This window comes from Capricornis sumatraensis, chromosome 9, assembly GCF_032405125.1.
Source record: "Capricornis sumatraensis isolate serow.1 chromosome 9, serow.2, whole genome shotgun sequence".
Taxonomy (NCBI): Eukaryota; Metazoa; Chordata; class Mammalia; order Artiodactyla; family Bovidae; genus Capricornis; species Capricornis sumatraensis.
In genome coordinates, this window is record NC_091077.1 from 80,656,710 (window position 1) to 80,679,804 (window position 23,095).

General features: G+C 44.9%; 1 protein-coding gene across 1 annotated transcript; it reads left to right on the forward strand.

Annotated features, from left to right (window-relative positions):
* Positions 1 to 7,866: 7,866 nt before the first annotated feature.
* On the forward strand, positions 7,867 to 22,755 carry CKMT2 (creatine kinase, mitochondrial 2). Its single transcript, XM_068980291.1, has 9 exons — positions 7,867 to 8,018; positions 9,338 to 9,536; positions 11,380 to 11,475; positions 11,928 to 12,149; positions 13,774 to 13,859; positions 14,795 to 14,918; positions 17,572 to 17,706; positions 19,103 to 19,228; positions 22,636 to 22,755. The coding sequence occupies exons 1-9, from the start codon at positions 7,867 to 7,869 to the stop codon at positions 22,753 to 22,755; spliced, it is 1,260 nt and encodes a 419-aa protein (XP_068836392.1).
* The last annotated feature ends 340 nt before the right edge of the window (positions 22,756 to 23,095 follow it).

Consider the following 23,095-nt stretch of genomic DNA (forward strand, 5'->3'; position numbering starts at 1 on the left):
AGAATGGCACCCATGGCATCTCCCTCCAGTTACTCAGGACAACCAGGAGGTCAGAACTGAGGCAGTAACAGAACTCAAGGCTGGGTTCCATCCATAGCCTAGGATGTGACAGAGCCAGACAAAACCAGACCCAGACTCCCAGTACGCCTGCCTGAGACAGACATGGGGGGCTCTTGGGCATGATAACAGAAGAGCTTAATGTGGTGGCTCTTGTTTTTTTAGTGGAGAGGGCAAGAATATAACCACAGCACCATTGATTTTTGGCTGTGATCTTGTACCCATTTAGAAATCTCACTGGCTTGCAGCCCAGCAGTTTGGCCAGAGTGTAGTCCTGATGGTAAAAATCAACTCAGGAGCCATGAAGTGTTCCAAGTTAGGGAAACTGAGGCGGGTGACCTCTGTGGGGTGAGAGCTGGAGACGGCCTCCCTCCTCGTCCCTGCAGTCCCTACTTCTGTAGGAGAGAGGGGAGGAGAGAGGAGGAGAGAGAAGAAAACCCCATGCCCTGTCTCCTTGGAGAAAGGCAGGCTGGCCCAGCATCCCCGGCATGCCTGGCAGGCGCTTTGGGCACCTGGCGTCAGAGTGGGGTGGGTGAAGTGGCACCTGGCATCTCAGCCACTTCAGCAGAAGCCTGAGGACAGGAGAGAGGACAGGCTTATAATATTCTGGGACACTGGGGGAGTCACATGCTCTCAGGTGACAATCCTATGTCTAGAAGTTTCTGTGGTAAGTGCATTTCTACTGTCTTGGGGGCCTGAGTGAAGTGATCTGTGGCTCCCAGGTCCTGAACCACAGAGGTGGTTTCTCTCCAGTTGCTGATTAGTGCAGGGCTGCCTGTGAGGTGCTGTGGTTTGCAAGGAGCCTGGATCCAGGGTCAGAGACAAGCCTGATTCAAATCCCAGCCTTATCAAGTGTTGGTCCCTTAACCTCTCTTTGTTTTCTCCATCTGCAAATTAATGCCTACTTGCCAGGATTGTTTTAAAGACTGAAAACAATATGTGTATGGGCCTCTTGCATGATGCATGGCTCCTGGTGGGAGTTTGGTAAATGGTAGTTAAAAAGAAAAAAAGACAGTAAGGTGTGGCCACGCAGAGATGGAAAGGACATTCCAGGTGGAAGGAAAGGCCTGGGTAAAGGTTCAGAGTCTGGAAGAAGAACTTGGGAACCCAACTGAGGAAATCGATGTTGTGAACCCTGACATTGGTTTTCAAAGGATGATCCGTGGATCTGAACATACACAATGAGCTCCATCTGGAATCAAGGCTTGTTCTCAGAGAGAGTATAGAATAAAGCAATTAGATGAAACACTTTGAATGGTAAAACTGAAGTCAACAAGCATTCAGAGAAGGGGCAGACCAGTGCTGGCTAGGAAAACCAGTGGTGGTTGTGGGAAGAGAGTAATAGCTGTCCCTAGCCTTTAGGTCACTAGAGGGGAGAGACTCGCATTTACTCAGCGCCTACTGTAGCCTGGCACTTAGTCCTCACAGCAGCTCGGGGAGGGGTCTCATCGTATATAAAGGAGGAGTCTGTTATATAGAGGGGGTTGCTGAAGCTCAGGTAGGCAACTGGCAGGCTCCGTAGAGCCAGCAGGGCCTGAGAATTGCCTGCTTAACACAATAGACATGTTGACAGTGCCATTCTTGCTACTCGTTCAAAAGATGGAGTTTGAAAATGTGACTTTTTAACACACTTCACAGCTGACTTTTCTTTTAGTTTTAAATTTAATTTTTGATGATAAAGGCAATCTATGCTGGTTTTTACAAGTGATGCAATAATACAGAATTCTATTAAGAGAAAATAATCGGCCTACTTCAAGTCTGTGGCTCTGAAGTAATGCTTTTTGCAGTTTGATGAGTAACCTTTAATGCTTTTCTTTATGTTCATACTAATATATGCAAATACATACATAGATACATCATTGTTATAAAATTGGAGCCATTCATATTCATTACTTTGAGATTTTTTTTTTCTCTTTTAACCTAAGAATAGAGCATAGACATGCATCTAGGTAAAGTGGAGGCACTTTTAACTGATTCTTTAATAGCCATGGAATATTCCACTGTCTCTTTTTATCACATTTCATACCATCCTTCTTCCTCTGACAGGTTCTTCTAGGTTTTTATGCCACTACACATAGTGCTTCACTAAATATCGTTGTGCCTCTCTCCTTCTATGGGGCTTCCCTGGTTTTTCAGATGGTAAACACTCTGGGGTTCAATCCCTGAGTTGGGAAGATCCACCTGGAGAAGGGAATGGCAACCCACCCCAAATGTTCTCAAACATTCTGAGGGCAGCACCTAGAGGTGACCTCTCAGGTGAAGCAAAGTGATAGTTACAGATGTGTGCATATATTCAGCCCTTCGTAAGTGCCAGGCCTCATTCAGATTTGTTGCTAGTAGCTGCAAATGTTCTGGAATCTGGAATCCATAAGGTTGTTCCCAGTCATGGCTTTTCTCTGGGCCTTTGGGAACAGGCAGCCACTATACATCCTGGGCAGACTCAGTCCCACTGGACTTCAACTCTCTACATTTCAGGGAATTATATTCTATAGATTCTCTCCAGAGCCAGATTTGGATGAGTCAAGGAGTCTGTGTCCTCATCCAGAAGATCCTGCACCAAGGCATAGAACAGGGGCTCTAGCCAGCCCTTCTCGCTCTTTTCTTTCTGCTGTATTCCAAAGTAGATTGAATGTGGTGTGGGCTGAGTGCAGTGGCGGTCCTCCCACCTGGAGGATGGCTGGAAGGCAGCTGGCCAGAGAGAGGCGATGCAGCCGGCCTCCGTGGTCATCTGTTTATGCACACGGGTGTGTGGTGTCAGGGCATCGTGGCTGCTCTCATCTTTGGTAGCTTGTGTCCTGGTGCCAGTCCAAGAGCAGCTGGAGGTGAACAATAGCTCAGACTGATTAAGACCAGACCAGCTCCCTGAAACAGTATAGCTGAATGAACTGAGCCAGTTCTGGTTCCTCCCAGGGGCTCCCACAGGGCTCTGGTTCCCCTGGAAGAACACAGACGCTATGACTTGCAATTGCCCAGGTGGGGTGCTGGTTAAGAGCAAGGACTGTGAAAACAGACCACTCGTCCTAAATCCCCACATTGCCACTCACACACTGTGTGCTTTTGGACAAGTGATTTTACCTTTCTTCACCTCCATTTGCTTATCTATAACATGGGGATAATAAGAACATCCTCTGTTGTGAGGATTTAATGGGGGAATAACCATAAAGCTAATGGAACCATGTGCCCCTGCATGTAGCAAGTGCTACCTGAGAATTTTCCCCTAAGACTATGAGCTCTGTAAAAGCTGCCACATACTAGATATCTAAATATTAACATTTATCAAACAAATAAGTGGAAAGAGATGCCTGTCCTTACCCTTTCATCACCAAGTCTTGCCTCTCCGTCCATTGCTGCCCGCTGTGACTCCTCCCTCCATGAGGCATGTCAGTATCATTCACAGTGGCCATGACCTACTGCCTGATGACCTCTGGAAGTCTGTGGTCACTGGTGTTCCTGGAGGGTGGCCGAAGCCCTGAGGGCCCACCCTCTGATTGCACTGCCCTTCAGAGCTGCCCAAAATGATGCCTGTGTGGCTGGATGGCCATTTGGCCCCATAATTATCTTCTGTCAAGCCTTCGGTGGAAACTCTGATTGAGAAGAACCATCCAGGATCCCTGAGAGACCATGAGGAATCAAAGGCAGCAAGAACTGTCTGGCAGCTCCATTCCTTGGAGAGGAGAGGTTGACTCCATCCAAACATACTATAATATTGTTACTAAACTGTATAAGTAAAAACAGGATTTTCATTTAAACTCAGTACACGTGATTTCCCTTAACTGAGCATTGGCTGTCAGTTAACTTCTCTGTTTTTGAGTTCCCTCATCTTTTTTTTTTAACTTTTTATTTTATATTAGAGTATAGCTGATTAGGTGGCTCAGTGGTAAAGGTCACCTGCCGATGCAGGAGACACGGGAGAAGCGGGTTTGATCCCTGGGTTGGGAAGATACCCTGGAGGAGGAAATGGCAGCCACACCAATACTCTTGTCTGGAAAATTCCATGGACAGAGGAATCTGATGGGCTACATTCAATGGAGTTGCAAAGAGTCAGACACAACTTATTGACTGAGCATGCACTCACAGAAACTAAAATATGGATATGATAACATTTTAAACATTAGTATTTTGAATCAGACACCCACCCACAGATCACCTTCACAGGGAGAAGACCTTTAAAGACCACCAGTGGACTTACACGTGGATACCACCCCCTCCTCTTCCTCCTGACTCTGCCTCTTTGGATTTTTTATCTCCTCAAACATGCTGATGTGAACACGTATCAGTGCTAAAGCCAACTAAGGAAAGAAAAATAAAAATCAACTATCTGAGCTAAACTCAGAAACAAATGCACTTCTTGTTTACTTAGGGAGTATGTCTTGGCCCATATATAATCTGAAAAGAGCTTGGACATTGCTTCCCTTACTTTGGAGAGTTCTATGGTTAAATCAGAGAAGAAAAGTATTGCCTCTCTGCTTAGGAAGCAGATTGGAGGGTGTGGAAGCAGATACAACAGATTTCAAAGATGTAATCTGCTGTGTACAAAAGCCAGGAAGAATGGGTCTTGTTCCTTGGGGAACACTGACCTACCCTTGGAAGGAGATGGACAACAGCCCAAAGTCTAGTAGGGAGCAAAGAAGAACATGTGTTCAGATGAATGTTGGGTCATTACAAGTCCCTGGAACAACTCCAAGAAATGGCCCATTTATTTTGCCTGCTGATTACTAAAGTAATTCCTGTTGTCTTTAGGATTGAGGGGATTCTTTTTAGACATGGCACAAGGGAAAGGCTGCCTGATAATTTGATTTCCTGGGCTAACATAGGAAAATAACCCCCTAATTTTTTTTCAAGGACTTTGATGCTTTAGGTGAGATGTTCAAATTTCTCCCAAGAGCTGCTCAAAAAGGTGTTAAGTAAAGACTTCTAGGTGGTGACCATGGAAGAATAACTAGGAACTGGGAACCGATCCCAGTTCCCAAAGTGCAGTCAGGTAAGAAAGTGAACTGCAGAAGGCTACTGTTAGAATTGTGTGTAAAGCCATGCTGACCTCACCCTATTAGAGAGTTTATTGTCTTCAGGGTAGCCTAGGTTTTCATCTTGTAACCATACTCTCAAGAGCCTCCTTGCAGCCATCCAATGCACCTATGCTTGGATAATCCTGTAGCAGGGTCCTGATAATCTAAACACTAGGGGAAAAAATTCCAAACTGTGTTTGGGCATCACATAGACCAATATAATGACAGGGTACTAAGAATTGCCTGCTGTATTGTTTTCCGCTTATCAACCCATGGTAAATAGCTCCCCCATCCTGGATGATGCTGTGAATTAATCCATGCTGATCCCTGGGGGGTGGAAGACAGGGAATCTGATTTTCATCCCTGATGACATTATATATCTATCTTGATTTATACGTGTTCTCTGTCTGCATCTCCGCCTGTCCATCTGTTGTCTGTTTCCCACTTTCTAAAGCATATATTTTACTGGCTCCTTTGTTACTGATCTGCTCTTTACCTTCAATTGTCTTTTTCATTGTCAGATTTGAAAGATACTTTGACTATATTCCCAAGTCTGGTTGATAATCTCCTAGCCCCTTAAAGACACTGTTTCTCTGTCTTCCATTATTCACTGTTGAAAAATCAGCTGATGTTTTTTGTTTATAGATGAACTGTCTTTTTCTCTTTAACTTCTTTGGATATCTTTGTTGCTGGTAATCTGCAGTTAACTATTATTCAGGTATGTGTGGATTATTTTAATTTTGCTTGAATCGTGGATTTTTGTTTTTCATCAGTCCTGGAAAAGTCTCAGTCATTTCTCTTCAAATATGGCTTCTCTGTTTTCTCTATTCTCCCTTCTGAGGTCTCCATTAGGTGTGTCTTTGATCTTGTCATTCTATCCTTATATCTCTTATGTCTCATATTTTCCATTGTCTTATTTTCCTGCACAACATTCTGGATAATTTATTGTGATGTATCTTCCAATTCATTTACTCTGTCTTCAGCTGTATTATTATCCATAGTTCATTCTGGTTCTCTTTCAGATCAGGTTGATCATTCTTAGTAGTTTCCTGTTGATTGCTCATCACTGTGATCCCTGGCTTGTTCATCATTTCTTTAAACATTTTATATAGAGATAATCTACATTCTTGTCTGGAAATTACAGTATCTTCAGTCATTGGACTGAATTCCAGTCATTGGAGGTCTAAATCTGTGGCCCTTTATTCTGTTGATTCCCATTCATAGTACCTCCTTGTGTGCTTAGTGATCTTTGAGAGCTCGTTATGGCTTGATCTTCATCTATAGGAAGTAGGGCCTAAACTGAAAATACCTTCCTCAGAGAGCATTTGTTTGCTTTTGCTGGGAGAACTCCTGATCTTGGACCACTTTAGCCCCTCTCAAGGGTCCTAGTTCAGCTGGAGAGTCTTAGACTCAGCTTGCCCTTTCCCTGCTGATAGCCTGCTCTTCGTGTGCAAATAGACATCCACACTCAGGATAACCCAAATCTCCTGGCTTGTTACCCTGAGCTCTGGCACCAACTACTTGGGGTGAGTGAAGTAGGAGAGTGGTCCTCAGAGACTTTGAAACTGTTCATAATGATTAGTGAAATTGATTTCACCTGCCTTCACCAATAGGAAATGGCAACCCACTCCATTATTCTTGCCTGGAGAATCCCAGGGACGGCGGAGCCTGGTGGGCTGCTGTCTATGGGGTCGCACAGAATCGGACACGACTGACGCGACTTAGCAGCAGCAGCCGCCGCCTTCACCAGTCAAGGTCGATTTAAGGCTTGTGTGTCCGCCATGCACTTTCTGGCCTAAACAATAAGGTGTTTGCCCAAGTTATTTTCCAGGAACATGGACTCAGCTGTGTCTAGTTCAAGCTGAGCTGGTTAAGACTGTAAGGACCACTGACCTCACAACTGGGCATGCAAGAGTGTCCAAGCTCAGTGACCTTTTGACAGCGCAGGGCTGGAAACTCCACCCTCAGACCCTACAGAGGTAGCCTAATTACACCTGTGCTAAATGACAATTACCACACCTTTTCCCAATCACCTTTCTGCGCACTCCCCACGCACTCTATGCTTCAGAGTGCCATGCTTCTTTGTTATCTCACAAATACTCCACGCCCTTTACCTTCCAGGAGGTAAATTTGTTGAGTTTTTTCTCCCATCTTCTTCCGTGGCTGCCTTGTGAATAAACCCTCCTAAGGGTTGCTGCAAACCTTAGTGTCTCAGCACTTTGGATTCCTGTGTGTTGGGCAAAAAGAGCCTGGTTCGGTGACAGCTTCCTCTACCTCTCATAAGCCCAGCATGCCACTCTGTTCAGGGTCTAGTTGTGTAGCGGCAGAGCCCAAAGAGCACATGGTCTGTCAAGCTGCCAGATGTGGAAAGCCTCCATTTTTTCCCTTGATATTATATTGGTGGAGAAAATGACATGGACTTCAAGCAGTTTGACATTCTCTACATCTAAAACTAACCAGATTTTTCCAAGCAGTGTGAGGAGGGTGGGGAAAAGAGGGAGAAAGAAAAAAATGAAACAAAACAGAGGCTAAGTCTCCTGCAGTTTTTTCCCTCCCCTGTTGATCTCTATACTATGGTTCAGGGCCATCCTGTGAGGCTGTCTGGTCTTTAGCTTCTCAGGAGTTCTCTGGAGGCCCAATGGTTAAGATTTGGTGCTTTCACTGTGGAGGCCCAGGTTTGATCCCTGGTCAGGGAACTAAGATCCTGCAAGCAATATAACACAGCCAAAAAATTCTTTTAAATATATATATATAAAATAATCCTCAGCTTCTCTGCTTTCCAGACACTCATCCAAGAGGAAGGATGGCCAGTACCTTCTCAAAGTTGCTGACTGGCCGCAATGCCTCTCTGTTATTTGCTACCTTGGGCACTGGTGCCCTGACCACGGGGTACCTGCTGAATAAGCAGAACGTGTGTGCTGCGGCCCGGGAGCAACACAGACTATTCCCACCAAGGTAAGTCCTCTTGGCTTTAAAATGATGCCAAATGCCAGCCAGAAATACACTTTCCCCTGCTGAAACTGTCAGCAAGGGCCCCTCTTTTGGTCTCTGAGGATGAGTAAATCATTTTGACTTGTGATGCACAGTGACCTGTGGTGAACTCAATCAAGGAAGTGTAGTGTCGTCATTCCTGCCCAGAGCGTGAGGTCTAGTGGAACGGTAATAACAAGACCGAACCTTTGTTGAACGTGTCTAGGTGTGATGAGAACTTTACACAGAGTGTTTTATTCCTCCTAACATCTCTCTGTGATGAAACGGAGGCTTCGGAAAAGTAAGTAGTGCCTGAGTTCACGCAGCTGGTATAGCCAGATATGAATCTAGGGTCCTTGATTCCAGACCTGTGCCTCACACGTGCTGCACTGCCTTCTGGAAAATGTGATGTGATAGCAGGGATTTGAAGTACCAGCTTTAAAGGGACTTGCAGGGGAATTAGAGAAGTGGCATGGAGACCGAGTGTCTTCTCCGCCCTGGGGACCTTACCCCGTCCAAGAGGTCTCACACTGGGTAGAGTTGGAGCGCTGACTTGAAGGGATTCCGTATAGGCAGATGTGCACGAAGACCTGAGGAAAACCTGAGGTGTTTCTCAGAAATACTTACTTGGCTTTTGTGGGAATCAGGATCTCTGAGGAAATTGCTGGCACCTGCCAGGTACCTCGGGAATTCCTGAGGTAAGAATGCTTGTGGTGGTCCTGAATTCCCTATTCTTCAGTCGGTGCATATGCCAGGGTAAGATTGCACCTCCATTTGATTTTTTCCTATGTATAGTTTAACAGATATTCACTGAATGCCTGTGTCTATAGGCAAGCACTGAGCTCAGCATAGCAGATAGCCGTAGAGTTTGCATCATAGAGGACAGATAAATAAATGAATTTCTGTGCAGTTACGCCTGCAGGGATTTTAGCTTCTCTATCACAGACCTAAGGGCTCAAAAAGTAACTGTTATAATCTACCAAAACTTCTGGGTTAAAAAAAAAAAAGCCTGCATATGATTTTAGTTTCTTTCTTAATTATCTTCGTTCTGTTTCCTCTTTATATAAACATAGGTTACAGTCTATGGGCTCCCACAGCCAGCATCATAAACTTCTTTAGGCGGGGCTAGGTCCATTTCTTTGGCAGTTCAGGAACGTATGTTTTTAAACTCTGGCTTTCTTGAATCACGACCTAGCCAGTTTCCCTCTGCCCTCTGGCTGAAGAGAGCCTGGTCAGAAACAAAGCTCTTGTGTAGGCCCTGTGCCTGCCGGGGCTGCTCACTGAACTCTCTCCTCCGCGGACAGTGCAGACTACCCTGACCTGCGCAAACACAACAACTGCATGGCCGAGTGCCTCACGCCGGCCATCTATGCCAAGCTCCGCAACAAGGTCACGCCCAACGGCTATACCCTGGACCAGTGTATCCAGACCGGAGTGGACAACCCTGGCCACCCCTTCATAAAGACCGTGGGCATGGTGGCTGGTGACGAGGAGTCCTATGAGGTAAACTCGCAGCTGCCAGTTCCACAGTGTGTGTGTTGGGTGGGTGCTTTGGGTTCCCTCTGTGGGGCTGCGTTCTCAGAACAGGTTCCCATTAAGGGGAGCCAACTTCAGCAGAACACCTGCAGTGCTTTCTGGAACAACGAGGTCTATTCTTCCCAGGCACAAGGCTTCCTTTGCGACTGCTCTAGTATCCTCCCCATAGAGGAATGAGTTGCATGACTCAGTTCTCTGAGCTTGTCAAGGGAGTGAACTGGTACAGAAAAAAGAAAATCTTTTAATTTTTTTGTTGTTTCATTGTATTAGTGATGTGTATTCACCAGTGAGGCTTTAGGAAGTGATATGTTTGTGGCTGAATTTTATTGAGGGGAGAGGATGGTTCCATGGGTGTTCAGTTTGGGAATTACTGATGACACAGTCCACTGTAGTCTTAGTGAATCATTAAGTCTCTTGGGGTTTCCCAGGTGGCGCTAGTGGTAAAGAACCTGTCTGCCAGTACTGGAGACGAAGGAGACAGGGGTTAGATCCCTGGATCAGGAAGGTTCCCTGGAGGAGGCTATGGCAACCCACTCCAGTATTCTTGCCTGGAGAATCCCATGGACAGAGAAGCCTGGCGGGCTACAGTCCATGGGGTCACAAAGAGTCAGACGTGACTGAAGAGACTTAGCACGCACACACCAAGTCTCCTGAAGAAATCCCATGATCCGCATCCTCATTCTAGGGGCAGAAGCCCAGGATGGTCCCCTGTTCTGGAGCTCAGCCACTAGTGCAACTTCTATGTCATGGCAAATAACTCAAGCCCATCTCCCTCAGGTCTGCCTCCTTTGCACCTGCTGTTGCAGGGAGTGGAAGGCGGTTCCTTGGGAAGGCAGCCGTCAAGGGGAGTGAGGGGGCCGTCTTGAATAGGCTAGATGGGCAGCTGACTCAAGAGCATCAGCCCAGCTCTGAGCTCCCAGAGTCCCAGACTGGCGCTGACTCCTGGATGTCCCACAGCTCCCAGAGGCTGCAGGCTGCTCTGTTTGACTTCTCTTATCCTTATTTTACCTAAAGGATGTTCCCAGAAATTTATGGTTTTTTAAAAAGTAGATTCTGCTCGAGTTAGTTTGGGTGGAAAGGTCCTCAAAGTGTAAGGGGTCCCTGCTTCGCCTTAACTGCTGTTGTGCACTTTTCTTTCTATGCAGCTACTGTTCTACAAATGTATTGTGTTACTTAAACTCTAGGACTAGTTTGACCACAAAACTGCTTAGCTTCTGATCTAGCAGCTTACTTTATCCTTCAAATTCTTGAACACAAAATTTTCTTGCTTCATCTGATAGTAGCAAACTTGGCAGAATCACTAGGGAAGAGATTACCATGACAGAGATCTGTATCTCTGCCCTCACCCAAGGGGCAGTGTGCCTCACAGAGGTTTCCTCTGGCATTTGCCTACTACTACTATTGGACTACCTGGGTGGCTCAGTGGTAAAGAATCCACCTGCCAATGCAAGAGACACAGGTTCAATCCCTGATCTGGGAAGATCCCCCAGTAGAGATCATGGCAACCCACTCAGTATTCTTGCTGGAAATCCCTATGGACAGGAGAGCCTGGCAGGAAACAGCCCATGGGTTCCAAAGAGTCAAACATGGCTTAGTGGCTGAACAACGAGTGCTACTGCTACTATTATGATTAGCCATCAATCCAGTCTCACACCTATTTCCTGCATGGTTGCACTGAGAATTTCAGAGAAGGAGGGCATCACCTTTGGCTTGGCGCTTAAGATAAAAAGGAACAAATGATGAACCAATTAAAGTAGATGAACCTCCTTGGTCCTTTCCAAAGGAAACAAGAGCCTTTTCCCTCCTGCAGGTGTTTGCCGACCTTTTTGACCCTGTCATCAAGCTGAGGCACAATGGCTATGACCCCAGGGTGATGAAGCACCCCACGGATTTGGATGCATCCAAGGTAGGCTCCAGCCACCTCTGTACCCTCCCATGAAGCTGGCACTCCAGAACCCAAGACTAGGAGCAGGAGAGAGAAGGGTCCCTGGGTCCAGCTGCCCTTGAAAGCTCTGTGATGGCCTTCCCATGCCATGCTCCCTGGAGGGCCACTGAGACCGTCAGGAAATAGCCAAAGTCAGTTTTCCTTGCCTCCTACCACCAGGTTAGTGGTGGTCACTGAAAACCTTCAGCCTTTCCTGAAACAATTCCTTTTATCACCCCAAATCTAGCCGGGGTAAAGGACTGCAGAGGGCGCCCTGTGAAGTAGCTCTTCCGTTGACTTCTAAGACCCCTGCCCCCAGAGTAGCAGGATGGCTCCAGCGTGCACACGTGCTCTGTGCCCGGGGGTCCCCTGGTCGGCGGGGTGGAGGCCACTGTGGCCACAGCCCCGCAGTGACCCCGCGCTCTGCTCGGCAGATCACCCAGGGGCAGTTCGACGAGCACTACGTGCTGTCGTCTCGGGTCCGCACAGGCCGCAGCATCCGCGGGCTGAGCCTGCCGCCAGCCTGCAGCCGGGCCGAGCGGAGGGAGGTGGAGAACGTGGCTATCACGGCACTGGAGGGCCTCAAGGGGGACCTGGCCGGGCGCTACTACAAGCTGTCCGAGATGACGGAGCAGGACCAGCAGCGGCTCATCGATGTGAGTGGCCCCTGAACCACCCCGGCTTCCAGGGGTGGGGTGATGCCTAGAGGGCCCTGAGTGGACGCTGTGTGGCCTCCCTGGAGCCCAGGACCCGCCCCTGGTTGGGAGCTTGCTGGGGTTTCAACCCGGTCAGTCTAAGGCAGAAAGAGCAGGCCTGAAAAGTTTAGGTCAAAGGTGGAGATGGTCTCTGAATGCAGTCTGCAGAGGAAACCATAGGGTGGGCTGGGATTGGTGGGTGGGAGTGGATGGAGGATCCCCTGGCTTGTTGATAAATCAGAACAATTGGGCTTAGAAAATCCTGCCTGTGTCCCCATGGCCACACTCAAATCCAGAAAGCCCAGAACATCCGGAAGGGGAATCGTCCAGGTCGAAGGCCTGACCCCAAACCTGCCTCACACCAGGGCCTGCCTCTGAGATTCCTGCTGCCTCCCCAGGCTCTCCATGGCTTTGGTCTCACACTAGGGGAGACAAACCCAAGTCCCTTTCTTTTTGGCCTAGCATTGTCACAAGTAACTTTAAACTCCAAGGAAAAGGAGAAACACATTTTCTGTCATTTCAGAAGATGCAGTACCAGCAAAGATGCCCCATTTCCAAACGAGACAGGCCAACTGATGGTCTAGAGGCCTCTAGGGGCCTCAGTCTCCTGGTTCTCTCCATTTGCCCTGTTACAGAACAACTCCTCCTCGGCCTCAAGTAGCTGCTTCTGGTTTCCAGCTTAAAGGCCACGCTGTTTCCTGGGCCATAATAGTTCCTAAACCTGTCCCAGCTCTTCCACTTAGAGACTATAGAAGGACTCCCCTTCCCGTGTCCTCTTAATTTCTGACTTCAGTGTGATCATATTGGAATATATGGTATCCACATTCATATTCTTACTGTGTGCACACAAGCAAGAAAAATGCCAGTCTCTGGACACTGGTGGTATATTGTAGTTAGAGGCGTACTTGGGAGTCAGACAGTCTAGGTTTGCATCTAGATTTTGCCATTTCCTAGCTGTATGATAGGTTGTTTTATCTGAGCCTCAGTTTTCTTTTCCTATCACATAGAACGATTACATTTACTTCAGAATGTTGTTGCGAAGATTAAAGGAAATAAAAGTAGATAGCATAGAGCCTGGCACCGAGTGAGCATTAGATAAATGGTGACTATTTTTATTTACAGATCATTATTTTACATCTCGAGTAGTTTGTAATGAAAAGGATAATAAAATAAGTAAACCTACAACATTAGAAACATGGAGAATGCAACTATGTAGAACACTTCTTGGGACAGCACCCCGTTGCTCACTGCCCACTCTGCCATTGCACGGGGTTGGTGCTGGCTGGATAGACACACTACATTAAGGATTACCATCTGGGTTAAGCCAGTGGTTTTCAACCTTAGCTGTACACTAGAAAATACCAATGTCCAGGCCACAGCCAATAACAAGAATCTCTGAGAGATGGGAACTGGGCATTAGAATTTTTTAAGCCCTCTGATTATTACAGTGAGCAGCCAACACTGAGAAGCACTGCCTGAGAGACCTCAGCCATTATTAGTGAGTTGGAAATTGACCACCTGGCACTTGCCATCGTGTCTGATCTCATTAGTGTTGTCTTTTTGCTTTGTCCCTTTTGGCCTACAGGACCACTTTCTATTTGATAAGCCAGTATCCCCTTTACTAACTTGTGCTGGGATGGCCCGTGACTGGCCAGACGCCCGGGGAATCTGGTATGGACTGAGCATTTTCACAGTGGCAGTGTGTGCAGTGTTCTCCTTCAGATCACTGTTTGTCCTAACCTGAAGTTGCTGTGACCTGCTCTTGACAGCATGCCTGGCTTGAGAAGACAGAGTACTTAGAAATGGAGAAGATAGAGTACTTAGAAATTGGTGTGTGTGTGTGTGTTTAATATATAAGTATAGTAATGTTTCCAAGATGTGCAGGAATGCTAGCTGGTTTGCATGAATTATGCATGAAAAAAATTGTAAGAAAAAGCTTCATATTGTCTGACTTTAGAGAATCTCTGTTTCATGCCATTAAAACAGAAAAGCAGAAAAAGAAAAAGAAATGTTGAGGATTTAAGCAAAATCCTACGAGGAAGAGTAGCTATGAGTGTACACACATTTCATCTCGGCCAACAGTCCTCAGGCAACTTTGATTCTTGTTCCTTGGTAGTTATTACGGCACTACCAGAAGGAGCCCAGATCAAAGTGTTGGGGAGCAGCTGTTCAGTGCGGGTGCATAGGCAGGATCTATACAGCAAACATATGTGACATCTGTATCCCAAACGTGTTGAGCTGCAGGTAAAATCTTTTATTAAGTGCCATATGATTTTGGTTGAATCTATTAGGAGACAGAACACTCTTGTTAGCAACAAAGCTGAAAGTTATCATGGCTGAATTATTGTCATCCTAGTCTGAGGAATGAGAGAGATTATGTTCTTGTTTGGCAAAAACATGACAGGACGGTTGGAGTTGGTGTTACTCTTCATTCTGTCAGGGTAACATTATTTTGCAGTACTTGTACGGGGACAGTGAAGAAATTAGGACCATCTAAGGCAATGAGTAAGGTGAAATGAAGCAATCAAGCTACAGAGGTAATAGGAATTTTCATGTGTTGAAACAAATGTAATTAACACTCAACACCACATTTCTCACTTCATTAGGCATAATTATGACAAGACATTTCTCATCTGGATTAATGAGGAAGACCACACCAGAGTAATCTCTATGGAGAAAGGAGGCAATATGAAAAGAGTATTTGAGCGATTCTGTCGTGGACTTAAAGAGGTAAGATGTCGTCAGAGAACTCTGAATATTCACCAAAATAAAATCTCTATATTTATCATTCTTGAAAAAAAGTACTGTGGTGACTTCTAAGACAGGGCTAATGTTTTTTTTAGGGATTGTGGCACTCTTTTGGGGTGCGGCTTCCAGCAAGCTCCCATGCTTCTTGCCCCAGTGCAGGATGGTTTAGAGAAGTCTGTGGATCATTAGCTATTTTCTGATTTCTTTAACAGAGCTCTTGGCTGTTCTAAGCATAGAAACAGTATAGAATGCATCTATGTTCATATGTAACCAGGTGATCCTAAAGGAAATCAACCCTGAACAGTCATTGGAAGGACTGATGCTGAAGCTGAAGCTCCAGTACTTTAACTACCTGATGCAAAGAGCCAACTCATTGGAAAAGACCCTGATGCTGGGAATGATTGAGGGCAGGAGGAGAAGGGGGTGACAGAAAATGAGATGGATGGATGGCATCATCGACACAAAGAACATGAGTTTGAGCAAGCTCCAGGAGATAGTGAAGGACAGGGAAGCCTGGAGTGCTGCAGTCCATGGAATCGCAAAGAGTCGGACATGACTTAGTGATTAAACAACAAAAACAACATGACCACAGCCTTACTTGCTGAGAATTACTATATTCTCCTACAATGCTCATATGAAAAAATAATAGCAACTGGCATTTATTGTTTAGTAAACCTATATGCAGGTCAGGAAGCAACAGTTAGAACTGGACATGGAACAACAGACTGGTTCCAAATAGGAAAAGGAGTACGCCAAGGCTGTATATTGTCACCCTGCTTATTTAACTTCTATGCAGAGTACATCATGAGAAATGCTGGGCTGGAAGAAGCACAAGCTGGAATCAAGATTGCCGGGAGAAATATCAATAACCTCAGATATGCAGATGATACAACCCTTAGGGCAGAAAGTGAAGAGGAACTAAAAAGCCTCTTGATGAAAGTGAAAGAGGAGAGTGAAAAAGTTGGCTTAAAGCTCAACATTCAGAAAACTAAGACCATGGCATCTGGTCCCATCACTTCATGGGAAATAGATGGGGAAACAGTGGAAACAGTGTCAGACTTTATTTTCTGGGGCTCCAAAATCACTGCAGATGGTGACTGCAGCCATGAAATTAAAAGACGCTTACTCCTTGGAAGAAAAGTTATGACCAACCTAGATAGCATATTCAAAAGCAGAGATATTACTTTGCGAACAAAGGTCCATCTAGTCAAGGCTATGGTTTTTCCAGTGGTCATGTATGGATGTGAGAGTTGGACTGTGAAGAAAGCTGAGCACTGAAGAATTGATGCGTTTGAACTGTGGTGTTGGAGAAGACTCTTGAGAGTCCCTTAGACTGCAAGGAGATCCAACCAGTCCATTCTAAAGGTGATCAGTCCTGGGTGTTCATTGGAAGGACTGATGCTAAAGCTGAAACTCCAATACTTAGGCCACCTGATGCAAAGAGTTGACTCATTGGAAAAGACTCTGATGCTGGGAGGGATTGGGGGCAGGAGGAGAAGGGGATGACAGAGGGTAAGATGGCTGGATGGCATCACCGACTTGATGGACGTGAGTTTGAGTGAACTCTGGGAGTTGGTGATGGACAGAGAGGCCTGGCGTGCTGTGATTCATGGAGTTGCAAAGAGTCGGAAACGACTGAGCGAATGAACTGAACTAATGTCCTAGGTACTGTGTTCAGTGCTTTACATGGTTCGTCTAATTTAATTGGACCATTTTGATATGGTGATAGAAGAGGTTTAATTTTCTATTAATGAAGTGCTGTAGAATAAAGGATTGAAATGTTACCATTTGCAGCAACATGGACAGACTTGGATGGCATTATACTAAGTGAAATATCAGACAGAGAAAGACACATACTGTTATGATCTCACTTATATATGGAATCTAAAAAGTACAACTAACTAATGAATAAAACAAAAAAAGAAGACTTACTGCTATAGGGAACAAACTAGTGGTTACCAGCGGGCAGGGGGGATGGGGGAGGGGTAATAGAAGGGTAGGAGGAAAAAAAGGTTATTCTGAGAATATATGAAATCACGTGTGAAACTTTTGAAAATTGTAAAGCATGATAGAATTTAAAGAATCTTTCATTCAATAAAAAAAGATTGGGCTTCCCTGGCAGCTCAGTGGTAAAGAATCCGCCTGCCAGTGCAGGAGACATGAGTTTGATCCCTGATCCGGGAAGATCCCACATGCCGAGGGGCAACAAAGCCCATGTGCCACAACTATTGAGCCAGTGCCCCAGAGCCTGGGAGCTGCAAGTAGTGAGCCCACATGCAACTGTGGAAGCCCAAGTGCCCTAGAGCCCGTGCTCTGCCACAAGAGAAGCTGCTGCAATGAGAAGGCCACATGCCGCAACTAGAGCATGGCCCCCACTTAGCACAACTGGAGAGAAGCCCTTGCAGCAATGAAGACCCACGAAAAAATAAATAAAATTATTAAAATAAAAGGATTAGAAATAACTTCAAAAAAAGAACTGCAGTTTTACTTTTTCCTTTCCAAATATAGAAGTAGTACTATAATTTACCTTAGTTTTATTCATGGCAAACTTACAGTACACACACCTCTCCCTGGTGCTGGGGGCGTGCTGGGTGAATGGCTCTCTGAGAACTTCATCATTTGCTCCCTGTTGTAGGTGGAACGCTTAATCCAAGAGCGAGGCTGGGAGTTCATGTGGAATGAGCGCCTGGGGTACATTCTGACCTGCCCTTCGAACCTCGGCACGGGATTGCGAGCTGGTGTCCATGTCAGGATCCCAAAGCTCAGCAAGGTACTGTCACGTAGCCTGTGGTCCTGTTGGGTTCCACCAGGATGAGCTCACCTGGGGCTGCTTTGTGGAGGGGGAAATGTCCCAGTGCATTCCTTAACCTTCACTTTCTGACCAATGAAAGAAAATGACAAGAAAAGGTTGTTTGCTTGAAACAACATTTGTGTCCATAGGATAAGAGGTTAAGGGGCTGTAAGAATGGGATGGGACTTTAGGAAGTTTAAATCCTCCCTCATATCACAAGGAGAGATGGACAGGCAGGCTTCTCTGCTGCCTGGCCAGCCTTCCATCTCCTTCTCTCTTCTAGTTCAGAGGTTCTCAGGCTTGAACCTGCAGCAGAATCACCTGGAGGGTTGTGAAAACCCAGAATATAGAATTTGCATTTCTCACAAGTCTCTAGGTGATGCCAATGCTATTGGTCGGGGAACTACACTTGCAGCACCACTGCCTTAAGGCGTGGTCAAAGTCAGACCTCATGTTCAGTTTGTGGGAAGGCGAGAGAGCATGCCAGTGTGTCCGTGTGAAGATCTAAGGTCTAGGCCTGCCAGTGGCACTTGTCACTTCTGCTTGTTCCGTTAGCAAGAACCTAACGGAACCTGGTTACTTCCTCAGCTCACCTGTTAAGATAGGAAAATGGATTCTGATGGGCACCTGGGGGTTTCTCTGTCATAGCACACCAAGTGAATCAAACACTTTAAAACAAGTTTAGAAAATGTGATTTTGCCCCCTCCCAAAGCATGATAAGATTATTCAAAATTCTAATTCTAAGAAAATTATTTGATGTGACTTAACATCTTGATTTTAATTATATCAATAACAGCTGTTATAAAGATGAACAATAAACTCACCAATGGATATCTAGATACCAAAATAGGGGTATAGAAGTTAATAACAGCTCTGCTACCTTCTAGCTATGTTCTACTTTTAGGCAAGTTAATTTCTCTGAGGCTTAGTTTCCTCATCTGTGAAATAGGGGTAAAAATAATACCTTCTTCATGGGATTATTATAAGTTTTAAAAGTTCCAGCACAGGGCCCTGGTACATAGTAAGTATATGTTTGTATTTGTGCGTACGTGCTTGGTTGCTTCAGTCGTGTCTTACTCTGAAACCCTATAGACTGTAGCCTGCCGGGCTCCTCTTGTCCTTTGGATTCTCCAGGCAAGAATACTGGTGTGGGTTGCCATGCTCTCCTCCAGGGGATTGTGTCGACCCAGGGATCAAACCCGCATCTCCTGCAGTCCAGGAGGATTATTTACCCATTGAGCCACCTGGGAAGCCCAAATATCTGCCTACTAAATATGAACTGTTATTACTTCTCGTTTTGCATCTTTTCTACATGTGCCAAGGATGATGAATCAGTTTTGCCTCTTATGACACCAAGTATTCTCCTTCGTCCCAGGATCCACGGTTTTCTAAGATTCTGGAGAACCTGAGACTCCAGAAGCGGGGCACCGGTGGTGTGGACACTGCAGCGGTAGCAGACGTGTATGACATTTCCAACATAGATCGAATTGGCCGATCGGAGGTAACATTTCTCTCACTTTCCAAAAATGAGCTAACAAAATCAGCCTAAGAGGACAAGAAGTAACCTCAACAGCCCTTCCTTATTCACAAAATTCAAGACCTCCTCTAGGCCCATTGAGGCCTGGCTCATGTTAGCATTTCATTCTGTAGCGCTTGTCCTCCATGGGAAAGCACTGCATAAAGGTAAGAACCGTGGGATCTGAGAATGAGACAAGCGAAGGAATTCACAGTGGGACTGCTGTCACCAGCCTGCCCCCAGAGCTGTTCCAGCAATCGTGAGTGGTGGGAGCTCTGTTTTGCTAAAGGACAGCAGTCTTATCACTGTGAAGTCAGAGAACACGTGCGCTCTCTCTGAGTGGAGTGAAATAGTGGATTTTTCTCTTGATTCTGAATTTCCTTTGATGAAGGTCACATGCTATCATCTTCTCTTGGGCATTTTTAGCTACTTGATAGTTTGTAAAATTTTGTATTTAGGGCTCAAGATGGCAAATAAGGTATGCACCAGATATGTGTAAGATTGTGCTCAGCAGATGGCCCTTAGGATTCTGTGAATATAGAGGATGAATGAGATTCATAAACTATAGGTAGGCCTGGAGTGACGCGTGAGAAAAAGCACAAAGAGCACACCTGATGAACATGCAGCAGAATCCTAAGCAAATCCCGATCTCAGTAATTCCTCCCAGTTTATCTCATTGAACATATTGTGTGTGCTTGCTAAGTCACTCCAGTCGTGTCCAGCTCTTTGTGACCCACAGTCTTCTCTGTCCATGGGGTTCTCCAGGCAAGAATACTGGAGTGGGTTGCCATTTCCTTCTCCAGAGGATCTTCCTGACCCAGGGATAGAACCCACATCTCTTCCATCTCCTTCACTGGCAGGCGGGTTCTTTACCACTAGTGCCACCTGGGAAGCCCTGAACATACTGTGCCCATCATTGATTAAAAGGCTCTTACACAACTCAGTGGCATCACTGACTCAATGGACATAAGTTTAGGCAAACTCTGGAAGATAGTGAGGGGCAGGGAAGCCTGGTGTGCTGCAGCCTGTGGGGTTGCAAAGAGTCAAACGTGACTTAACAACTCAACAACAATATACAACTCAATAACTCAGTGGCTGGTTGTTAAACCCATGGATCATTGGTGCTCTTTCTTCTTTCTTGCCATCTTTTGTGTATTTCATTGCTAGTTGGTATTCCTACCAGCAAACTGAGGGAAGGAAGGGAGAAAACAAAACGATGAAATCAGCCTGCATGCTACCAGCTCTGGTAAAGTACTTGAGGAAGAAGCAGCTATAGATACCACACCTTCTGAAATTAGCTTAATAACGTATGATGTAGTGAATAATAATGGAGAAGGCAATGGCACCCCACTCCAGTACTCTTGCCTGGAAAATCTCATGGACGGAGGAGCCTGGTAGGCTGCAGTCCATGGGGTCGCTAGGAGTCGAACACTACTGAACGACTTCACTTTCACTTTTCACTTTCATGCATTGGAGAAGGAAATGGCAACCCACTCCAGTGTTCTTGCCTGGAGAATCCCAGGGATGGGGGAGCCTGGTGGGCTGCTGTCTCTGGGGTCACACAGAGTCGGACATGACTGAAGCGACTTAGCAGAGGCAGCAGTGAATAATAAAGAAAATCTAGGCCCTAGCCCTGTTTGCCTCTAATATTAAAACTTAATTTTAATTACTGGAAAGCTAGGTGGTCATCATTAAAAAACACCTATGATTTAGTAAGTGATCTTTTATAGAAACTAGAAATATTCCCAAAAGTGTTTTTTTTTTAAATCCACTTATTTAATCTAACAACCCTGTTAACCATTGTGAACATTATTCTAAATTGCCTTCCATTCTTACAATTATTCAAAAAAAATTTTTTACTAAATTTAGTATTATTACATATGTTGGATATAAAACAGCTTTTCCCCAATGTAATTTTCAACATGAGCATTTTTCTACAGTATTAAATAGTCTTCAAAACATATCTATTTAATGTCTCCCTGATTATTTGATATTATGTTTGACCATCTCTATGTATAACTCTGATCACAACTATGATTATTTAGTTAGGATATATTTCTAGAAAGGGGATTCTTGGGTTAAATATGAGAGTCCCTTACTTATGACCAAGTTTCCTACCAGAAGATTTATACCAAGAGAGTTCCACTGGCAGTGAATGACCCCTCACCACATCCTCATCAACAATGGAATGGGTCAGTTGGATAAGTAGAAAAAATAAGTGTTGGTTTTTTTTTATTAGTAATGACTAATTTTTTGACCCAACCCTTTATTAGAGCTTCCATTTCCCTCTGCATGAAAAGAAGTGGGGAGGACACTAGACTCCATCATGCCTAAAATATGTTCAGCTGTAACACTTAACCATCTCCTCCATTATTGCTGGGCATTCTTGAGTTATATCATGTATTTTAGTGATGTCTGGAACTAAATAGTAATTACTTACTACCTTAGTTGGGTTTTTTTAGGAGCAGTGTAAGAAATTTGTCTGAGAGCTGATTCCTAGGGGAAAAATCACAGGTAAATGTACTCTAGTTTAAGAAAACCAGTTGTATGTAAATGAAAATTCTAACTTATTTTAAGCAGGGATTTTTAAAAAAGTATATCTTAATATAATTCACATAGTTTCCTTAAGTAACAAACTAGCCTGGTACAGTGCAAACATTCTCTAATTGCCAAACATTTGAGTTGAAATATTGTTCAGAAAGCCGTTCACTGTGTAAATGATCATATCTGAACTATAGCATGTTTAGTGCTCAGGTAGCTTAGTGGCAAGTCAGAATTTAGATCTGGGTCAGAGAATATCACGAGGGTGTCACTGTGTAGATATACTTTAAGACAAACTGTCATTTTTTAGCAGAGATTGATTGGACTTCCCTCGTAGCTCAGACGGTAAAGCATCTGTCTACAATGCGGGAGACCCGGGTTCGATCCTTGGGTCAGGAAGATCCGCTGGAGAAGGAAATGGCAATCCACTCCAGTACTATTGCCAGGAAAATCCCATGGACAGAGGAGCCTGGTTGGCTACAGTCCATGGGGTCGCAAAGAGTCAGACACAACTGAGTGACATTCCTGTTCCTGTCATTTTTTAGCAGAGATTGATGGGGAATAAATATCTGAAATGCAAACTAGTGGTTTTCATATTTTTTTAAAAGTTCTCACAAACAAAGTAGTAACCTTATCTTAATGACAGAAAGATCGAGAGTAACCCTGTAATATCCCTGCTAGCTATCAGATACCTCTCTTCCCACAAAACTTTAGGGAAACAATGAGAAGAAATTGTTATACAGTCCATCTAACAGGGAAGGTTCTCATGTGTCCCAGTGTTTTTTCCTTTTGATCAAAGCCTTGCTGTGTCTTCTGTGCAAATTAATCTTTCATCTCTTTCATTGTCAAAGGTCGAGCTTGTTCAGATAGTCATCGATGGAGTCAATTACCTGGTGGATTGTGAGAAGAAGCTGGAGAGAGGCCAGGATATTAAGGTGCCACCTCCTCTACCTCAGTTTGGCAGGAAGTAAACTTTCCTTTCCCTGATTTATAAATAATCTGTCTGCTGGTATGACAGACATAAAGAAATTTCTACTCTGAGAGTTTTTGTAGACTTGGAAAAATATAAAAATTATAGGTCCTGTCTATCTTTACAATAAAACTCTCCTTATTATCTTTGGTGTGTTTTCCTGATTTTTTTTTTTTTGATGCTATTAAGATGGGTAAACACATCCAATTACAAGTGGCAGGCAGTAAAAATACTTTAGGACAATGATAAATCTCATATTTGTAAGACCGCTTCGCACAAATCTAAAAAACCTCCAACCATCTAGATGCTAAACTTTCAGCAAATCCCTACAGACACCATTG